This window comes from Armigeres subalbatus, chromosome 3 (genome assembly GCF_024139115.2).
Source record: "Armigeres subalbatus isolate Guangzhou_Male chromosome 3, GZ_Asu_2, whole genome shotgun sequence".
Taxonomy (NCBI): Eukaryota; Metazoa; Arthropoda; class Insecta; order Diptera; family Culicidae; genus Armigeres; species Armigeres subalbatus.
The window spans coordinates 161297664-161318320 of NC_085141.1; the positions used below are offsets into that span (position 1 = coordinate 161297664).

The window sequence follows — 20657 nt, forward strand, 5'->3', positions numbered from 1 at the left end:
GACATCAAACTGTGTATCTATTTTGTTATCGGAAACCATCAAAATTAGTTTTCGATTTGTTTTTATCGACAGCAGGAATAGTTTTTGATTTGATGTCACAGTAAGATTTTTCTGCTATATGTTTTGTTATTTTCACCACTAAAACGACCAAAACAAATATCAAATTAAGTAAACATAATCGCTCTCAAGCTCTCAAGCTCCGATTAAACAACATATTCGGCCAAACAACTTTCAGCTTTGTGGTCTTCAGTCCGATGGCTTTCTGCCAAACAACTCTTTTCAGTTCAAAAATTTAATTTCAATGAGATTTTTTTTTTTTGGTTTTCAACGGGAAATCCTTTGCTTTTCACACGAAGTTTTGCTTAGTTTTTACGGAGAGCTCTTCGAAATTTTAACAAGAAATTGAATGTAATTTTCATGGAAATCATTAGTATTTTCACGAAAAATTCCTTGAAATTTCAACGTGATGTGGAGATCTATTAGGAAATTATACGGAAATTCCACTGAATCTTTGGAATTTTCAATGAAAATTTCTAGCTGTTATGCCCTTTTCAAATGTTAGTCTAAATTTCTTCTTCTTCTTCATTGGCATTACATCCTTAACTGGGACATTGCTGCTTCGCAGCTTAGTGTTCATTAAGCACTTCCACAGTTATTAACTGCAAGGCTTCTAAGCCATGTTACCATTTCTGCATCCGTATATCATGAGGCTAACACGATGATACTTTTATGCCCAGGGAAGTCGAGACAATTTCTAAACCGAAAATTGTCTAGACCGACACCGGGAATCGAACCCAGAACCCAGTCTTGCTTTGTAGCCGCGCATCTTACCGCACGGCTAAGGAGGGCCTAGGTTTAATAATGACAAATTTCGTTCTTAGGGGCTAATGTACACTTATTCCGTAAGCAATGGAGGGAGAAGGTCTGTCGTTTTCCTACACACCTTACAAATAATAAAATATTTATGCGAAAAAAATCTAACACGGGGAGAGAGGTGCTTAAAAAGCCAGGAAAATCTCTTACGTAATAAGTTTATGGCCTCTTAACTACAGTCGTACTACGCAGCATTACTGCGTACATACATAGGCTGGATCCTGGATGATTGCAACAAGTGTAATAAATGCGTATCAAGCCATCTGTAAACAAGTCGTAATAAATGTAATGCGTAAGAAGTAAACAAACTTATAAAGAACCGTTCAAAACCTTTCCATCAATATGCATGTTAGGTCTTGCAAGGTGATCTATTAATTGAAATTCTGTAAACCTATCCATGCATCAATTTTCACGCTATTGAACGTAGGCACATCGTGGAACGAATGTTATCTCTCTTCAATCTGCCTCTTGCCATCAACAAATGTTATCAGTTCACTGGCATATTTCTCCAAATAAATGAATGAAGGGGCTAGCGCGCTGGCGGCGTGTTTGCATTTACCCATCTTGGAGCTTTCAGCTGATAAAACAGGCAACATGCTAGAAAGTATAGATCAACGAATGCAAAATTTGTTAGGTCAATGACCTATGTAATATGTGAAAAATAATTAAATTTAATTTTTTTTTATTTGTTTATTTATCTCATAACGTAAACCTGTTAGTCAGGACTTGATATCAGGTCAAGGAAGCTGTTACTGATAACATGTTTGAAAAGACAAAATATACACAAAGCAAAAAAAAGATTCTTGCATATCCTATCAGTATCTCCTTTATCAGTTTTGTAATATACAGTTTCGTGACTGATATAAATTTACGAATTCCGTGTGCGCCAGAAATAAATCACTTACCTAGCAGTGAGGCTGGCTTATTTAGTCTTGGGATGCAAATGCGTTTTACCGTGAATAAGGGGAGAGTATCAACTCTGCAGGACATTAGGACAACGTAAGAATTTTGATGTCGACTTAAATAGATAAACAAATAAATGAAAATTCGTTCCTCAAGTCTTATATAACGATCGAATCATGTCGACGCATTTGGAAAATATCTGTCTTTTCGATTAGTCAGTAACTAACATTTTAATCAAAATGAAGCCTTGATGTTCGCTATCGAATTCAATGGATGAAATTTGCTTTCGAAAGATACATACGACAAACATGGAGTATTGAATCACAAAGGTTGAATTATGAATTACAAATTCCAATACTTATAATTACACCAATTTTCTAATTAGTAGTCAACATCTACTACTAGAAGGCAATCATTACGTTTTAAAGCGAAATGTTTATTCCTGCTAGTACCGAGAAGAGTTAAATACATGAGATTAAAAATTAACTTTTCACTTAACATGATTAGATGATCAAGCCAAAGTGCTTAAAACACATTTAAAACAAAGCATTAATAGATATGAGGATAATTTCACCTACAATAATGTTAAGTACTGATTGCTTCTGATTCTATGATTGTTAATACAAGCCTTTTCGCTCATGGCCCATTCAATAATGGTTCAAGTTCAAGCGCAAACAATATCCCAAACATTCCATTATTATGGTAGTCGCGTGTTAGACCACCGCGATTGAAACTTTGCAGCCACTGAAACATGTGACTGGAACAACAGCCTACTGCTGGGACGGTGCACAGACCACATCCAGGAATCATAATTTCATACACACGCCCTTGCTACACGTTCTTCTATCATAATCCTATTAGCGAACACTGCACTTCTATTCCAGGGGATCGAGAGCAAAACATGAGCTAAATCATCGAGAACACTGGAGTACACCACAGACGAATCGTTACTTACAGTCGAGTTTTAGGTAACAAATATACAGCCATTTCTACTAGCTATCACTAACGAACCATACAAATTCACTAGAAATGAAGCAAACTTTCAATTGTATGATGTTTTAAGGTCTAGTAAATTAGACGCAAATCCAATCGCGACCGCACAACCGAACGATAGGAAATATTCTGAAAGAAAGAACTGAGCTGAAAAGTTAACCACCCCGTCGTCAATCAGTCAAAAGAAACAATGTTATTTTCATGAATGAAATCGATACACACACGCATACTGCTGCAACTATTTTTGACGTTTCATCGCATGTTTGCGCAGAGAAGAAGGTGTTTCGGCTGCACAGTGGGGGCAACGAAATGGCTGCGTAAGTACTACACAGAGAAAAATGAAAAAAAAAAATGGAGGGCCGAAATGCATAGTGAGATTCCGAAAAGATTCTGAATCCATTTAACTTGAAATAATCCAAACAGTTTCCAAAAGGGGTAAGTTCCGTTCTTTCTTAATCAACAGCTTTATTTATATCTATTCAGATAATTTCTTTGGCTGTAAAGGCCACCTTACACATCAGGAAAATTTTCCGCCGGATTTTGGTCCCCGTGCATTTTAAATGGGGCCGGGATTTTGATTTTCCGTGTCCAAATCCCGAAAACATCGCATATGCAAAAATACACAGCAAAAAAAGTTGTTGAATATTACATCGAAATCGCTGCAACCCGTTGAATCCATCGACTGTTGATTATTACACTGGGCGATGTACACCATAGCCTCCTGTGTAATAAACAGGAGCGATGTAATTTCGTATCGACGTAATAAATTGGACGACGTAATCAGAGCAATGTAAAAGAATGTGATTCAAAAAGTACTTTTAAAATCGTTAAATTGAGTTTTTATGGTAGTTTTCTTTCATAAAGTTATTTGTATCACTTAATTCTGTTATAAATATATTTCTATAGAATATTTTGATAAAAACATATTAAACAATAAACAATTATATCTTTTCTAAATCGCGCAGCCAGATGTGCCACACCATCGGGCGTCCATTTTCTCACGTAAAGAGAAGGTTCCATTCAGATACGGCAATGCCGGAATCCCATCTGCAGTACACACGGCTAAAGGCAACATGCTGATTGTTAATTCCTAGCGGAGCAGTTGAATTAATGACAACCTTCATGCACAGGCGCACCAATTCTCTCTGTAGATTTATCGTCCAAGGTCCTATAAAGAAAATCCATTGATTACACAGTTGATCTGATCTTTTATGAATTTCAGGTTCAAATTCTGAATCTTCTTCTTCCTCTTCTTCAATGGCTATACATTCCTGCTGGAACATGGCCTGGATTTCAAACTAGTGTTCTATTAGCATTTCCTCAGTTATTAATTTAGAGCTTTTTTATGTCCGCCATTGCATGAGTACGTATCTTGTGTGACAAGTACAAGGATACACTATGCCCAGGGTGTCGAGAAAGTTTCCCGAAAACATCCTAGACCGGACCAAGAATTGAACTCGTTATCTCCGGATTGGGAATCATACGCCGTTGCTCGCAAGGCTACTGGAGACCCCTTCTGAATCCACTAATTTCAATACTAAAATAACAGCGATTTTGATGGGGAATCATTAAGGGATTGCAATGGGAAACATTTAGCAATTCCGATGGGAAACTCAAAGACTCCAACAGGAATGATTAAAGGTTGCCGACTTGAATCCTTGAGGATTCCGCAGAATCCTTGTGTAATTTTGACGGGAATCCTTTAGGGCTTCCGAGTGGAATATTTTGGGGATTCCAGCGGGACTCTTTTAGGTATTGCGATGGGAAACATTTAGGATTTCGATGGAAATCTTCAGAGATGTCGACAGAATTCAAACAGATTCAACAGGAATCCATAATGGATTTTGAAGGGAATCCTTTGAGGGTTCTGACGCGCAGGACGCGCATATGAGGGATTCGACGGAAATCTTTAAAATCCTTACGGGAATCCTTTAGAGATCCCGATGGGATTCCTTGGGGGATTTGGACGGAAATCTCTCTGCTGGAAGGATTCCGACGAGGAATTTTTAAGGAGTTCAATGGAAATTCTTTGGGATTCCGACAGGAACTAATTAGCGTTTTTATTCCATTTAAGGAAGTTTGCGATTGGAAACATTCAAGAAAATTCCGATCATGAAAATCTTAAGAGATTTCTCGCTTAACTTTTCAAAAAGGACCTAAGTAACATTTTCATGATTTTTGAATACTGCAATCAATAAGCTTTTCATGTTGTTCCTGTTGATTGCGCTATTCAAAATTAATTCCATGAAAAAATATTACTGGAATCACCTTTAAAGATATGCAATTTCATAAAGAATATTTTAGAGATTTCGAGCTGGAATCCTAACAGACAACTTCAATTTTCGTTTTCTCAGTACCTCTCTCCGATGATTTGAGGAACCGAATTTTTGCAAACCAACCCCAACTGACAATAAAAGTTTTGAAATTTTTCAACGATCATTTGATGTAATAAAAAGTATACTTATGTGACAAAGTATGTGACCGCATTAAATTTTTGAAGGTAGTTTTCCAAATTCCACAAAAATTACCATTTCGGGAGAGTAGTCAACACCGCGCATGAGCAGAAAAAAGAGAAGCGATGAGGAGCGACAGAAGCCCGCCATAAATTCCTCCAGGAGATTCACTCCGGAAGTTCCTCCGGGAATTCCTCCGGAAGTTCCTCCAGAAATTTCTCCCCGGAAGTTCCTCAGAGAATTCCTCCGGGAAGTTCCCTCCGAGAATTCCTCCGGAAGTTCACTCAGGAATTCCTTCGGAAGTTCCTCGGGGTCTCCGGAATTCACTCCGGAAGTTCCTCAGAGTTCAACTGAGAATTCCTCCGGAGAGGATTCTCTCGAAAGTTCACTCTGGGAATTCCTCCGGAAGTTCTTGCGGGAATTCCTCCGGAAGTTCCTCCGGGAATTCCTCCGGAAGTTCTTCGGGAATTTCCTCCTGAAAAGTTCCTCCGGAAACTCCTCCGGGAATTTCCTCCGAAAGTTCCTCCGGGAATTCCTCAAAAGTTCCTCAGGAGATTCCTCCGGAAATTCCTCCAGCAGGAATTCGTCCGGAAGCTCCTCCAGAATTCCTCCGGAAGTTCCTCGGGAATTCCTCCAAAAGTTCCTCGAGAATTCCTCGGAAGTTCATCTCCGGGAATTCCTCCGGGAGTTCCTCCAGGAATTCCTCCGGAAGTTCCTCCGAAAATTCCTATCGGAATTCTTCCGGAAGATCTTGCCGGAATTCCTCCGGGAATACCTCGGAAGATTCCTCCGGGAATTCCTCGGAAGTTCCTCAGGGAATTCACTCCTGAAAGTTCCTCCGAAGCTCCTCCAGGAATTCCTCCGAAAGTTCCTCCGGGAATTCCTCAAAAGTTCCTCCAAGAGTTCCTTCGTAAGTTCATCCGGAAATTCCTCCGGAAGTTCCTCAGGAATTCTGCGGAAGTTCCTCTAGGAATTCCTCGGAAGTTCCTCCAGGAATTCCTCCAGCAATTCCTCACTCGGAAGTTCCTCAGGAATTCCTCGATTCTTCCGGAAATTCTTCGGGAATTCCTCCGGAAGTTCTTCAGGAATTCACTCCGGAAGTTCTTCCGGGAATTCCTCCAGGAATTCCTTCGTAGTTCTTCAGGAATTCCTCCGGAAGTTCTTCCGGAAGTTACTCGGAAGTTCTTCCGGAAGTTACTCCGGAAGTTCTTCAGAAGTTCCTCGGAAGTTCTTTCCGGAAGTTCTCTCCGGAAGTTCTTCCGGAAGTTCCTCAGGAAGTTCTTCCGGAAGTTCCTCAAAATTCTTTCGGAAGTTCCTCCAGGGAATTGCTCCTGAAGTTCCTCCGAAAGTTCACTCTGGGAATTCCTCCGGAAGTTCTTGCGTGAATTCCTCCGGAAGTTCCTCCGGGAATTCCTCCGGAAGTTCCTCCAGGAATTCCTCCGGGAATTCCTCCGGAAGTTCTTCCGGGAATTCTTCCGGAAGTTCAATCCGAAATTCCTCCGGAAGTTCCTCCGGGAATTCCTCCGGAAGTTCCTCCGGGAATTCCTCCGGAAGTTCACTCCGAGGAATTCCTCCCGGAAGTTCCTCCGGGAATTCCTCCGGAAGTTCCTCTGGGAATTCCTCCGGAAGTTCTTCCAGGAATTCTTCGGAAGTTCATCCGGGAATTCCTCCGGAAGTTCCTCCGGAATTCCTCCGGAAGTTCCTCCGGGAATTCCTCCGGAAGTTCCTCGGGAATTCACTCAGGAAGTTCCTCCGGGAATTCCTCCGGAAGTTCCTCCGGGAATTCCTCCGGAAGTTCACCTCCAGGGAATTCCTCGGAGGAAGTTCCTCGGGGAATTCCTCCCGGAAGTTCCTCGAGGAATTCCTCCCGGAAGCCTCCTCTCGGGAATTCCTCCCGGAGAGTTCCTCCGGGAATTCCTCCGGAAGTTCCTCCGGGAATTCCTCCGGAAGTTCCTCCGGGAATTCCTCCGGAAGTTCCTCCGGGAATTCCTCCGGAAGTTCCTCCGGGAATTCCTTCGGAAGTTCCTTCGAGAATTCCTCCGAAAGTTCCTCCGGGAATTCCTCTGGAAGTTCTTCCGAGAATTCCTCTGGAAGTTCCTCCAGGAAGTTCCTCCGGAAATTCCACTGGGAATTCCTCCGAGAATTCCTCTGGAAGTTCCTCCAGAAGTTCCCCCAGAAATTCCTCCGGAAGTTCCCCCAGAAATTCCTTCGGAAGTTCCACCAGGAATTTCTTCGGAAGTTCCTCCGGGAATTCCTCCGGAAGTTCCTCCGGAAGTTCCTCGGGAAGTTCCTCCGGGAATTCCTCCGGAAGTTCCTCCAGGAATTCCTCCGGAAGTTCCTCCAGGAATTCCTCCGGAAGTTCCTCCAGGAATTCCTCCGGAAGTTCCTCCAGGAATTCCTCCGGAAGTTCCTCCAGAATTCCTCCAGGAAGTTCCTCCGGGAATTCCTCCGGAAGTTCCTCCGGGAATTCACTCCGGAAGTTCCTCCGAATTCCTCCGGAAGTTCCTCCAGGGAATTCCTCCGGAAGTTCTTCAGGGAATTCCTCCCCAGGAAGTTCCTCTGGGAATTCCTCCGGAAGTTCCTCTGGGAATTCTTCCGGAAGTTCCTCTGGTTATTCTTCCGGAAGTTCCTCTGGAAGTTCCTCCGGGAATTCCTCCGAGTTCCTCGGGAATTCCTCCTGGAATTCACTCCGGAGTTCCTCGGCAATTCCTCCAAAAGTTCCTCCGGGAATTCCTCCGGAAGTTTCTCTGGCTTAATTCCTCCGGAAGTTCCTCCTGCGAATTCTTCCGGAGTTCCTACTAGATTCTTCCGAAAGTTCCTCCGGAAATTCCTCCGGAAGTTCCAGAAGAAGGGAACTTTCGAAGGCATAAAAAATCCACTTGTCTTTGCAAAATGCTGAGTTGGATTGCCCCATATTTGCTAATATAGGGCGAAAATATTGAACTGGCAACTTCAAAGAGAGAACCTGTTGAAGGCCATTTTCTGGAACAGAGTGTCACCAGTTGGGCAAATCCACCCGAAGAACCAGATGGCGGTAGTGAGCAAACGCGCCCATCCAAACTCCAAGCTAAAATCCGATGCGCGCGCCACGAGTGATCGATTGGCCAACTAATGATTATTGAATCGACCAGTAAATCACTGAGGGGCCCCCTCCTTGTAGCCGTGCGGTAAGATGCGCGGCTACAAAGCAAAAGACCATGCTGAGGTGGCTGGGTTCGATTCCCGGTGCCAGTCCTACAACAATTTTTCGGATTGGAAATTGTTTCGACTTCATGGGCATAAAAAGTATCATCGTGTTAGCCTCACTTGACATACGAATGCAGAAATGGTAACGGCTTAGAAATCTCGCAGTTAATAACTGTGGAAGTGCTAATTGACACTTACTTAAGCTTGCGAGGCGGCCAATGTCCCAAGGGGATGTTCATTGGCATTGAAGAAGAAGAAGAAGTAAATCACTGAACGATGGAAATTTGACGCGCATTTTATGTCTGTTTGTCCTGTGCTCAAAGAGATTTCATTCGGAACTCTTTCCAGAACTCCGTTCCGGAATCATCAATATTTTTGTTCCCAAGAATCCAGTAAGGATTTCGTTCAAAAGATTCTTAAAGTATTCCGTCCTGATTTCCCTGAGATTCTGCTTGGTATCTTCGAAAGGATTCCGTTCTTGATCCCAAAAAAAATCTGCTCAGAATCCTCGGAGCACCCACAGGTTTCCTTTTGGAAACCCCAAAAGATTCGTTCAGAATATTCTAAAGATTCTGCTCAAAATCCCCAAAGGATTTCGCGCTCAGAATCCCAAGAAAGTTTTGCTCCAGGAAACCGCTGAAAAGATTCCGCTTTCCAAGCAGGAGCGACGACCTCGATAACAAAACTTGGTATGAAGTTGCCTTGTATAAAGAGGTAAAATACCAAAAATTAATATGCAAAATATATCAGACACAACATGCCTTTGGGTATTTTTAATACCCAAGCCAGCGTAATAATTGTTATGTGCGTTTTGGTATTTATTAAAAAAAAAGACAGAATCACTGCGTCTTCAACCAGAGGGTCACCTGGAGACTGAACTTACTTAACATCTAGCATGAGACAACGGACAGAACGACATTTTACACGCAACACCCAGCGGACCAGTGGAGAACTTTCGCTTTACGAAAGTTCTCCTTACCACGAACGGGAATCAGACCCACACTCCACAGCACATGCGTTTAGATGATTGACGTCAGGCAAACCGCACGGCCACGGAGCCCGCTTGTAATAACAAAAACTATTATACCTGAAGTATTTTACTTTTACTTTTTGGTATTAGTTCTTTTAATTATTTTACTTATTATAAAGGCGTGAATGTTCATAACAGAGTAAAGTAAAGATCCTGTTCGAAATTCTCAAAATAATATTCCGGCCGGAGCTCCAAATGGATCCCGTTCAGAATTTTCAGAGGATTCCGTTCCTAATCACCAATGGACTGTGCTCAGAAATACTACAAAACATTCCGCTTGTTACCTGAGGGATTTCGCTCGGAATCTCAGAGCATTCCATTTCTGAATCCCTAAAAGATTTCCTTTAAGGATCCACAAACAATTCCACTTAGAATCCTAAAGATTCCGCTCGGAGGCGTACCAGAGGTTTCCCATGAGGATTATGATTAGAACTCCTGGCCCAAGCATTTCTGCAGAATCATCGAAGGGATTTCATTTCGTCCAAAAAGATATCGTTCCGGGATCCAAAAGAGAATACAGTGCGGCATGCCAAATTAGATGATGGAAATCTTATCTGGGATTCCCAAAGAATTTCCTCGAAAAGTCTCATAATAAGCATTCCGCTGGAAATCCCCAAACTATTCGCTCAGAGACGCACCACAAAAAGTTAAACTTAGCATCCATAAAATATTCTGAACCCCAAAATAATTCTTCAGGAATTACTCAAAGTTCGCTCGTGATCCCAAAGGATTTCAATCAGAATCACTCAAAGATTCCACTCTGAAGAAGGAATACGCTCGAAAACTCACAGTATTCCACTTGGAGATCCCACAAAAAGATTCTGTTCGGATTCACCACAATATCCTAGCCGGAATTCCCAAACATTTCCTTAAGGATACTGCTGGTAATCCCCAAAAGATTCGAAGTTCGGTATTCCCTGAGGATTTTGCTTGGAATCCCTAAAAAAAACGGCTTGAGAAGTCCCAAACAGTTTCCTTGAGTCCCAAAAACTATTCCACTTAAAATCCTAGAATTTCTATTAACTGATTGCAAGTATTAATTGCAAATCAGCCTTCTGATTACCATCCATAATTTAAAAAAATCAAAGATGTTTCCATTCTATTATCCCGTTTCTGTTTTGAATCATAGAAGTACTCCGTTCGGGATCGAATATGTTGGAGAAAATCATTTGGAGATCTAACATTACTATGCACTTACAGTTACACTTCCGGTCCGGTCAGGTCATTCTTTAGGGTTCAATAGATCAAGTGGTAGCAAGTGATTCCTTTCAACCAGCATTCAGAACCCCGTTGCATTTGCGCGGTGGAGCAAGTCAGATTTCTCGATAGTCGTTTCCAAACACGCCGTGCACGTAAATGTAAAATCCTGGAAAATAGGGATAAAAGTAAACTCTCTTATGTAGTAGTGAGGTATACTTAAAACTTACCAGAAAGCTAGATTATTATGGACTTTTCTTTTACAGTACAAATTGTATCCCAGTGGTTAAATGGTTCCTGATAGCGATCTGAGCAAGCATGAGGAAGGTCCTATGTGAGCAGAGAGGTACGATCAGAAAAGATGATGTACGCCCCCTTCGTATAGACTGCGTATAGTTGTCGGAGGTACACCGTGATTAGCCCTGAAAAAAAAGGAAATGGAATATAAACTACAATTATTTTATATAATCAGAACAAATAGGGTAAAATAATTAGTAATAGATATCTTTAAATAAAATTTCATAGAAAAATGTTTTTATTATGCTGTAATACTGTAACTTCAGGGAAATGGCTTGAGCTTCGGCAAGGTTTTGTTCTAATATTATTGTCAGAGGGGTTTTCTATAACAAATTATGTACTCATATTTAGCCCTAACAATTCCTCTCTGCGCATATCAAGGCATATTGTGGCCACATTTTCATAAAATTTGGTCAACAAAAACCCTCCTGGCAATAATAGAATAAAACCTACCGACGCTTAAATGTCGATTTCCCTATATTTACTATTTTACATTATACCCCTAATGAATATCACCATATGTTATTTTCCATCCTTAAACATACTAAAAATCTGGATCTGTAAGAAATGGAAAGACTTTAATCAACGTTTCCAAATGATCCACTTTTATTATTATGTGTCTGTTCCAGCTTACGAAGCTTTATCCATGATATAAATTAAACAGGAGATTGAGATGTGCGGATTTTGCGACATTTTGTATACCTACTCTCCTCAAAAAGTGATGTAAACTTGTAAACTGAATAACCTACTAAAATATACTCACCAGAGAAATCAATTCCAACGTGAAGTGGTGCCGTGTTTGACCAGCTTCGGACTCACCTCACAAAGCAAATCGTTCGACCAACCTACAAGCAGAAGTTCAAATCCAGGGCTTCCGGAGTTTCAGACTCTACATCACGATCGCATCAGCATTGGTTTGCTCAAGCCAGCCTTCCTGCGAAGTCGGACAAGCAGCTGCCAGCAACTTCCGGCAGCGTTGTACGGAACGAATTCATATATTTTGCCTCAGGCATCGCTGCAAGGTCTCCGTCAGTTGCTCGCCGAAACCCATTTCAAAAGACGGTGGCACTTTTGATTTTGCCTGGGCCATGAGCAAAGATCACATCCAGCAGGATGTGAATGGCACTGAAACTGGGGAATCCATCCGAATGGCTTCAATCTTTTTTAGAAATCTGGAAGGAGCTTCAGCTTACTTGATCTTTCGTTTTTACTTTTTCGAACAGCGGTATCAAAAAAGCAACCAGTTTACCTGAACCTTTTTGGCCATTGCACATCGCGACTCTCAAGTCACCAGAAAACAAAAGGAGTTAAACTTGCACTTTGAATTATATATTGAGGATTGTCCGCCTGCTGTCCCGTAGTCAGAAATCCGCGTTTTTGTCTCCTTTGCCAATCGTCCTGTAACCGTCCCATAACATTGAGTGGCAAATTATTAGCGTTAATATGGCAGATATAGCTCCAACGAGGATAATGCAGGAGAATCTCATGTATTGTATCCTCCGATTTCGTTAAGCACCAAGCGATATAATACGCGTTTTTAATCTCCGGATTTCAACAATACGCCGTTTTTGGCGTATTAAGATAATCCGAAGATTTTCTTCTGGAAAGTGGCTGCATGCTTGAATTTTCGATGAAACGCACACTAGATTTACCTTCTTGTCAATATAATAATTTCACGGCGGACAGACCCAAAACATAAACCAGGTGGCAATCAGCAAGGCAAGTGGAAAATTCGCGGAAGATTTCAGGGAATTCCTTATTTCATCCACGCATCCGCTTCCAAGCCATATACAATATTAGTAAGTTAATTAATAGTATATAGAAAATAACTCCCGTGAGGGAAAGAAATTTAAATAGATGCTTTTTAAAAGCATTTTCATACTCACTTTCATTTAACCCATATTCTGTTCTTTAACAGGCAGAAATTCCATATCAACCAACTTGAAAAGATGGGTACAGATTCTTCGAAATCCACAAAGGAAGTATACGATTTTTTGATGGCGGAAGGGTTCATCCAGTATTTATCAACTACGACCGGAAGAGCGTTAGAGGAAATATCGTCATCATAGAAAATACATAGCATTGCGAAAGCGCTGATTTTCTAAAAGGAACCCAGAACTGACCGCAGTGCCAGGACAGTGCATGTATGAGTGAAAAATGAATCTTGTGACCCGAGGTACACCGGCGCTCCGACGAATAGAGGACGGTGCCGGTGTGCTGATCTACCAGACTGGTATTGTCATTGGTCTTTTCCGCTGACGATGCCGGAAACAGGACTAACAGAGAACGATTCTCGCGAGTCTGCCTCTTTGACCCCAAGGATGCCCTGCCTTGCTACTTCCGTCCGATCGATTTATTTCTATTGATTGATTAAGATTAGAAATCATGTTATATTTATAATAATAAACTGGAGTGCTGCGGATAGAAGCCGCTTTTCTGTTTTCAAAAAGCGAGTAGCGGGATATTTGAAATCAATCCCATAAGCAAAATTATTTTTGCAGTTACTTAGCTGTCAAACATTTCCCGCTCTTTCGAATTTCTCTTTCCATGCTGCGTGGAGGCGCACCAAATGCGCAAGACTCTACATGACTTTTTGATGATTATACATACATTTCTGCTCCATGAAATTTCTGCTCTCGTGAAATTTCATAACAGAAGTCTCTTTTAAATTGCATTCCTACTAATTTTCCACTCGAAATGTAATGTGAAATATATTTATTACAAATAATACAGAAACTCAAACTAAGTTTATTTTTATTTGTTTTCCCAAATAATAACAATACTTCTCAATATAGAATCTGAAACAGAACATAACCACATATCTTCAATGTTTGGCTCCGGCACAATAATAGAAATTTTGGCTTCAGTTTGACAACCAAATCTGATTCTATCCGCACCACCCAGATAATAAACATATATGTTCTTAATCTCATACACAAATACGTTAGGATTATTGTTTTTATTTTTAGGAAGTCTTCAAAATGATAGGTAATGGTATTGATTTCTTTGAGTTTTGATTTTTTTTCTTGGTAAAAGGCATTACATCCTCTGGAAATTGCTGTCTCACTTTGACTTAGTGCTCATTTAGCATATTCATAGAAATTAAACGCGAGGTTTTCTAAAGCCAGAAGTTACCATTTTTGAGTTCGTAGCCACGGCTGAAGAACATCTCTCTGCTATCGACTACCGAGCATTATTCTTATGCACTTTGTAATCTTTTCCTATCAATCTTCATTAACGAAACACGGTTCCATTTGATCTATAAAGACTAGTATAAAATCAGAAATAAATTTGAATACCTGGAAAAATTTCTTAAGGTATCCAAAAGCAGGGTTTCACAAAAAGGGTTTTCTGTGGAGCTTCCTGGATGATTTTCCTGAAAAGGTGTATTTTGCATGAATTTCCTGGTAATATTATTATACCTGGAAGTGCTGCCCCAAATTTTTTGAAGGAAACGCTCCGGCGATTCTTGGATAAGCTCTTGAGGTAATGTCTGGATGGATTCCTTGTAAATACTTGGGAGAAATTCTGGTGAAAGGTTCCTGCAAGATGTCTTATTGGAGCTTCATGCGAAATTCTTGAGGAATTCCTAGAAAGTTACTCAAGAGCTGTTGGAGAATATAGAGAGATTTTTTGAAAGAGAATTTACAGGAATGTGGCGTGAAGGATTTCTTTACTGAAATTGTGGAAGAATTTCTGTGATTTATTACTGAAGGTCGAATTCTGGTGGAACCGTGGAAAAAAAAATCAAGGTAATTCCTTAAAAATTCTCTAAAGCTTTCTCGAGAGAGTCCTCTAAGAATTCTTGCGCTAAGGATTTCTCCAGCCATTCAACAGTGGTACCTCTGGGAATTCCTACGGAAATCAATGTATTAAAAAAATCTCCGCGTGAGTACCTCCACGAATTTCCTTCAGGAGGTTCAATCCCGAAATTTACTTTCGAAGTTTCTCCAGCAATTCTTTCGGTAGTTAATTATTGAATTCTTCAAAATTCACTCCAGAAATTCCTTCGGAAGTTACTCCAGGAATTGCTTTGAAAGTTCCTGCAAGGGAATTCCATATGGGCGTTCCTCCAAAGAGTTCCTTAAAGTTCCTTTAGGAATTCTTCGGAAGTTCCTGCTAAAGTTTCTTCAAAGGAATTTGCCTCCAGTTGCTCAGAAAATCACTCCGAAATTTCCTCCTGAAGCTCCTCCGAAAATCCTTCAGGTTTCCTCCACAGAAAATCCTCGAAAGTTTCATTTCAGGGAATTTCTCCGGCAATTCCTCAAAAAATCCTCAGGAAGTTCCCCAGGGAATTCTTCCGGAAGTTCCAGCAGGAAGTTCCTCCGGAAATTCATCGAGAACTTACATCGCAGAAAGTTCCTCAGGAATTCCCCATATAGAAATATCTTTTTAGGAATTCCATAGGAAGTTCCTTCAGGAAGTCCTCTAGGAACTCTTTTAAAAGTTTTTTTCTACAAGAATTCCTTCAAAAATCCCCAGAAAATCCTCCAGGAGTTCCTCCAGGAATTCCTTTTGGAAGTTCCCCAGGAATTTCCTTTGGAAGTTCCACCAGGGATTCCTCCAGATATTTCTCGGAAAGATCATCCAGGAATTCTTCAAAGTTCCTCTAGGAAATCCTCGAAAGTTTCTCCAAGAACTCCTTTGGACGAGTTCCTCCGGAAATTTCTCTTACGACTCCTCAAGGAAATTCAGGAGAAAATTCCTCAAAAAGTTCCCCTTAAAGTTCTTTCGGAAGTTTCATGAGAATTTCTCGAAGTTCCCATGACAGAATTACTCCAGGAAGTTTCTTGAGAAAAATCCTCCAAGTTCAGCTTGAGAATTCCTCCGGAAGTTCCATGGAGGAATTCCTCGGAAGTTCCATGAAGAGTTCTCCGAAAGTTCTATGAGGAGTTCCTCCGGAAGTTTCATGAGGAATTCCTCAAGGAAGTTCCATGAGGAATTCTTTTGGATGTTTCATGAGGAATTTCCTCCGGAGGTTCCATTTCTCCAAAGTTCCTCTTAGTATTCCTTAAAAGATTTTCCTGCAATTCCCACAAAAGTTCATCCTGGAATGCCTCGAGAAGTTTCTTCCTGGAGATTTCTCTACAAACCTCAGGAATTCCTCAAGGGAGCTTTCCGGATGAATTCCTCAGAAACTTCCGGAGAATTCCATCAAGGAACTTTCGGAGAGAATTCCTCAAAGAACTTCCGGAGGAATTCCTCCACAAGGAACTTCCAGGAGAAATTCCTCAAAGAACTTCCAGGAGGAATTCCTGCAGGAACTTTCAGGAGGAAGTTCTAAAAGGAATTCCGGAGGTATTCCTCAAGAACTTCGGAGGAATTCCTCAGGAACTTTCGGATGAATTCCTCAAGGAACTTCGGAGGGAATTCCCAAGAAAGGCTATCCGGAGGAATTCTTAAAGGAACTTACGCGGAATTCGCTTAAGGAACTTCCGGAGAATTCTCATAAAGGAACTTTCGGAGAAATTCCTCAAGGAACTTCCAGGAGGAATTCCACAAGGAACTTTCAGGAGGAATTCAGATTCAATTCCACGCAAAAATTCCTCCGAAAGTTCGCCAGAAGAATTCCTCCGGAAGTTCTTTGAGAATTTCCTCTTGGAGTTCCTTGAGGAATTCCTCCGGAAGTTCCTTGAGAATTTCCTCTGGGGTTCAGCTTGAGGAATTCCTCCGGAAGTTCGCTTGAGGAATTCCTCCGGAAGTACGCCTTGAGAATTCACTCCAGAAGTTCCGCCAGGAATTTCCTCAGGAAGTTCCTCGACGAATTATTCGGAAGTTCAGCGAGGAATTCCTCGGAAGTTTTCTTGAAGAATCCATCCGGAAGTTCCTTGATTCTTAATTTACGAGGAACATCCGGAGGAATTCCTCAAAGGAACTTCCGCAGGAATTCATTAAGGGAATTTCCGGAGGAAATTCTCAAAGAACTTCAGGAGGAATTCTCAAAGGAACTTCCGGAGAAATCAATTCAATTCTTATAAAATTCCTCCAAAAGTTCCTTGAGAATTTCCTCTGGGGTTCGCAGGAATTCCTAGAGTTACTTGAGGAATTTCCTCAGGAAGTTCCTTGAGGAATTCCTCCGGGATTCCTTGAGAATTCCTCCGGAAATTCATCAGGAATTCCTCCGGAAGTGCTTCGAAATTCCTCAGAAGTTCCTTGAGAATTCCTCCGGGAAGTTCCTCGAGGAATTCTCATTCCTCGAGGTGTCCGAAGTTCCTAGTGAGGAGTTCACTCCGGAAGTTTCTTGAAAGGAATTTATCCGGAAGTTTCCTTGAGGAATTCCTGAAGTTTTCTTTGAGAATTCCTCCCGGAAGAACTTCTCCAGGGCATTCCAGGATGAACTTCTGTGGGAATTGCAGGAGGGAACTTTTGGAGGGAATTCAGAAGGGAACTCCTAGAGGAATGTGCAAGAGGAACTTTTGGAGGAATTTTGGGAGGAACTTCAGGAAGCAACTCTGAGAAATTCTAAAGTGAACACCTGGAGGAGAAATTCAGCCAGGAATTCCTGAATGAATTCAAGGAGGAACTCCTAGAGGAATATCATGAGGAACTACTATAAAGGAATTCCTGGGAAGGAGACTCTGGAAAATTCCAGCAGGAATACAGGAAGAAGTTCTGCACGAATTCCTGGAAAGAACTTCCTGGAGAGGAACTCCCCTGGAGGAATTCCAGGAGGAGGAGCTCCAGGAGCAACTTTTGGAGGGGGTTCCAGTGGGGGCAGCTCCTGTGGTGGAATATCAGGAAGAACTCCTGGTGGAATTTCACAAGAAACACTTGGAAGAACTCCAGGAGGAACTTGAGGGTGTAGTTCCATGAGGAACTTCTGGACAGAATTATGAATTACTTCGAGAAACCTTGTTTGTAAGTTCCTTGAAGGAATTCCTCCTCCGTTAGTTCTTTGAGGAATTCCACCAGAACCTTCTTGAAGAATTTATCCGGAAGTACCTTCCTGAGCAGTTCCTCAGAAAGTTCCTTAAGCAGGAATTCCTCCGAAGTTTTCTTGCAGGAATTCCTCCGGAAGTTCCTTGAAGAATTCCTCCAGAAGTTCACTTGAGAAATTCCTCCTAGGAGTTCCTTGCGGAATTCCACTCCGGATGTTCCTTGAGGAATTCTCCGGATGTTAACAGCTTCGCTAATTCACTCCGGAAGTTCTTTGAACAATTCTCCGGAAGTTCCTTTGAGAAAATTCTGCTCGGAAGTTCCTTGAAGAATTCCTCCGGAAGTTCCTTGCAGGAATTCCTCCGGAAGTTCCATGAGGAATTCCTCCGGGACTTCCTTGGGGAATTCCTCGGAAGATTGTGCAGGAATTCCTCCGGAAGTTCCTTGAGAATTCCTCCGGAAGTTCGCTTGACGGAAGGAATTCCACCGGAAGTTCCTTGGGGACTTCCTCCGGAAGTTCCTTGAGGAATTCACTCGGAAGTTCCATGAGGAATTCCTCCGGAAGTTCCTTGAGGAATCCCTCACGGGAAGTTCCTTGAGGAATTCCTCGGAAGTTCCTTGAGGAATTCCTCCGGAAGTTCCTTGATAATTCCTCGGAAATCCTTGAGGAATCCTCCGGAAGTTCCTTGAATTCTCCGGAATTCCCTTGATTCCGGAGATTCCTTCAGGAATTCCTCCCCCAGGCGTGAGGGAATTCCTCCGGAAAAGCCTTGAGAATTCCTCGGAAAGATCCTTGAGGAATTCCTCGGAAGAGACTTCATGAATTCCTCCGGAAAAAAGCGAGAATTCCTCCGGAAAAGCCTTGACGAAATTCCTCTCCGGAAAGTTCCTTGAGGAATTCCTCCGGAAGTTCCTTGAGAATTCCTCCAGAAGTTCCTTGAGCGTTCCTCCGGAAGTTCGCTTGAGGAATTCCTCGGAAGTTCCTTGATGAATTCACTCAGGGAGTTCCTTGAGGAATTCCTCGGAAGTTCCTTGAGGTGCCGGGACCTCGCAATTTCCCTTGCGAAGTTCCTTGAGGAATTCCTCGGAAGTTCCTTGAGGAATTCCTCCGGAAGTTCGCTTGAGGAATTCCTCTGGAAGTTCCATGAGGAATCTCTCTGGAAGTTCCTTGAGGAATTCCTCCGGAAATTCCTTGGAGGAATTCCTCCGGAAGTTCCTTGAAATTATAGGAGTTTCCTTGAGAATTCTCGGAAGTTCGCCAGGAATTCCTCGATGCTCCTTTGAAAATTCCTCCGGAAGTTCCTTGAGGAATTCCTCCAGGAAGATCCTTGAGGAATTCCTCGGAAAAACTCTTGAGGAATTCCTCCGGAAGTTCGCCAGGGAATTCCTCCGGAAAATCTTTCAGGAATTCCTCCGGGAAGTTCCTTGAGTCCTCGGAAGATACCAATTCCTCCGGAATTTCCTTTGAGGTCTCGGAAGTTCAACGAATTCCTCCGGAAGTTCCTTGAGGAATTCCTCGAAGACCTAACGGTCCTCAGAGTTCCTTGAAATTCTCAGGTTCTGTGAATTTCTCCGGGAGTTCCTTGAGGAATTCCTCCGGAAGTTCATTGAGGAATTCCTCCGGGTTCGCTTGAGGAATTCCTCGGAAGTTCCTTGAACAATTCCTCCGGAAGTTCCTTGAGGAATTCCTCAAATTTCCTTGAGGAATTCACTCCGGAAGTTCGCTTGAGGAATTCCTCGGAAGTTCCTTGAGGAATTCCTCCGGCGGAAAGTTCCTTGAGGAATTCCTCCGGAAGTTCATGAGGAATTCCTCCGAAGTTCCTTGAGGAATTCCTCTGGAAGTTCCTTGAGGAATTCCTCCGGAAGTTCCATGAGGAATTCCTCGGAAGTTCCTTGAGGTCTCGGAATCTGATTCCTCCAGGACTCGCGGGAAATTGCTCAGGTTCCTTGAGGAATTCCTCGGAAGTTCGGTGCTGGAAGTTCCTTGAGGAATTCCTCCGGAAGTTCCTTGAGGAATTCCTCCGGAAGTTCAACCCAGGGGAATTCCTCCGGAAGTTCCTTTGGGAATTCCTCCGGGACTTCGCTTGAAATTCCTCCGGAGTTCAGCAGAATTCCTCGGAGAATCATGAAATTCCTCCGGAAGTTCAGCTTGAGGAATTCCTCAGGAAGTTCGCCGAGATTCCTCCGAGTTCCTTGAAATTCCTCCGGAAGTTCCTTGAGGAATTCCTCCGGAAGTTCCTTTGAGGTATTCCTCCGAAAGTTCCTTGAGGAATTCTCCGGAAGTTCCTTGAGGAATTCCGCGCGGAAGTTCGCCGAGGAATTCCTCCGGAAGTTCCTTGAGGAATTCCTCCGGAAGTTCGCGGAATTCACTCCAGAGTTCCTTGAGGAATTCACTCCGGAAGTTCCTTGAGGAATTCCTCCGGAAGTTCCTTGAGGAATTCCTCCGGAAGTTCCTTGAGAATTCCTCGGGTTCCTTGAGGAATTCCTCCGGAAGGAATTCCTCGGAAGTTCATGAGGAATTCCTCCGAGTTCCTTGAGGAATCCCTCTGGAAGTTCCTTGAAATTCCTCCGGAGGTTCCTTGAGGAATTCCTCCGGAAGTTCCTTGAGGAATTCCTCGGAAATTCGCGAGGAATTCTCGGAGATTCCTTGCGAAATTCCTCCGGAAGATCCTTGAGAATTCCTCCGGAAGATCCTTGAGAATTCCTCCACGGAAGTTCGCTATGAATTCCTCGGAAGATCCTTGAGGAATTCCTCAGGAAGATCCTGTGAGAATTCCTCCGGAAGTTCCTTGCGAAATTCCTCCGGAAGTTCCATGAGGAATTCTTCGGAAGTTCCTTGAGGAATTCCT

The 20657-nt window shown here is 42.3% G+C and overlaps 1 protein-coding gene and 1 long non-coding RNA gene across 3 annotated transcripts in view; both read right to left on the bottom strand.

Moving 5' to 3' along the window:
- LOC134226822 (phosphatidylserine decarboxylase proenzyme, mitochondrial-like) overlaps positions 1-2936 on the bottom strand; it is a 29207-nt gene extending 26271 nt beyond the window's left edge. The window contains exon 1 of one of the 2 annotated variants that reach the window (XM_062707840.1): positions 2732-2936. In XM_062707840.1, coding sequence (XP_062563824.1) covers positions 2732-2763 — 32 coding nt within the window. In that variant the 5' untranslated portion in view covers positions 2764-2936. The remainder of the gene's footprint in view (positions 1-2731) is intronic. The other variant, XM_062707843.1, reaches the window with a different exon arrangement.
- Positions 2937-3646: 710 nt separating this feature from the next.
- The window catches only part of LOC134224277 (uncharacterized), a 66392-nt gene continuing 49381 nt past the window's right edge, over positions 3647-20657 (bottom strand). Inside the window, exon 5 of the long non-coding RNA XR_009982893.1 lies at positions 3647-3937. This is a non-coding gene — a long non-coding RNA (uncharacterized LOC134224277). The remainder of the gene's footprint in view (positions 3938-20657) is intronic.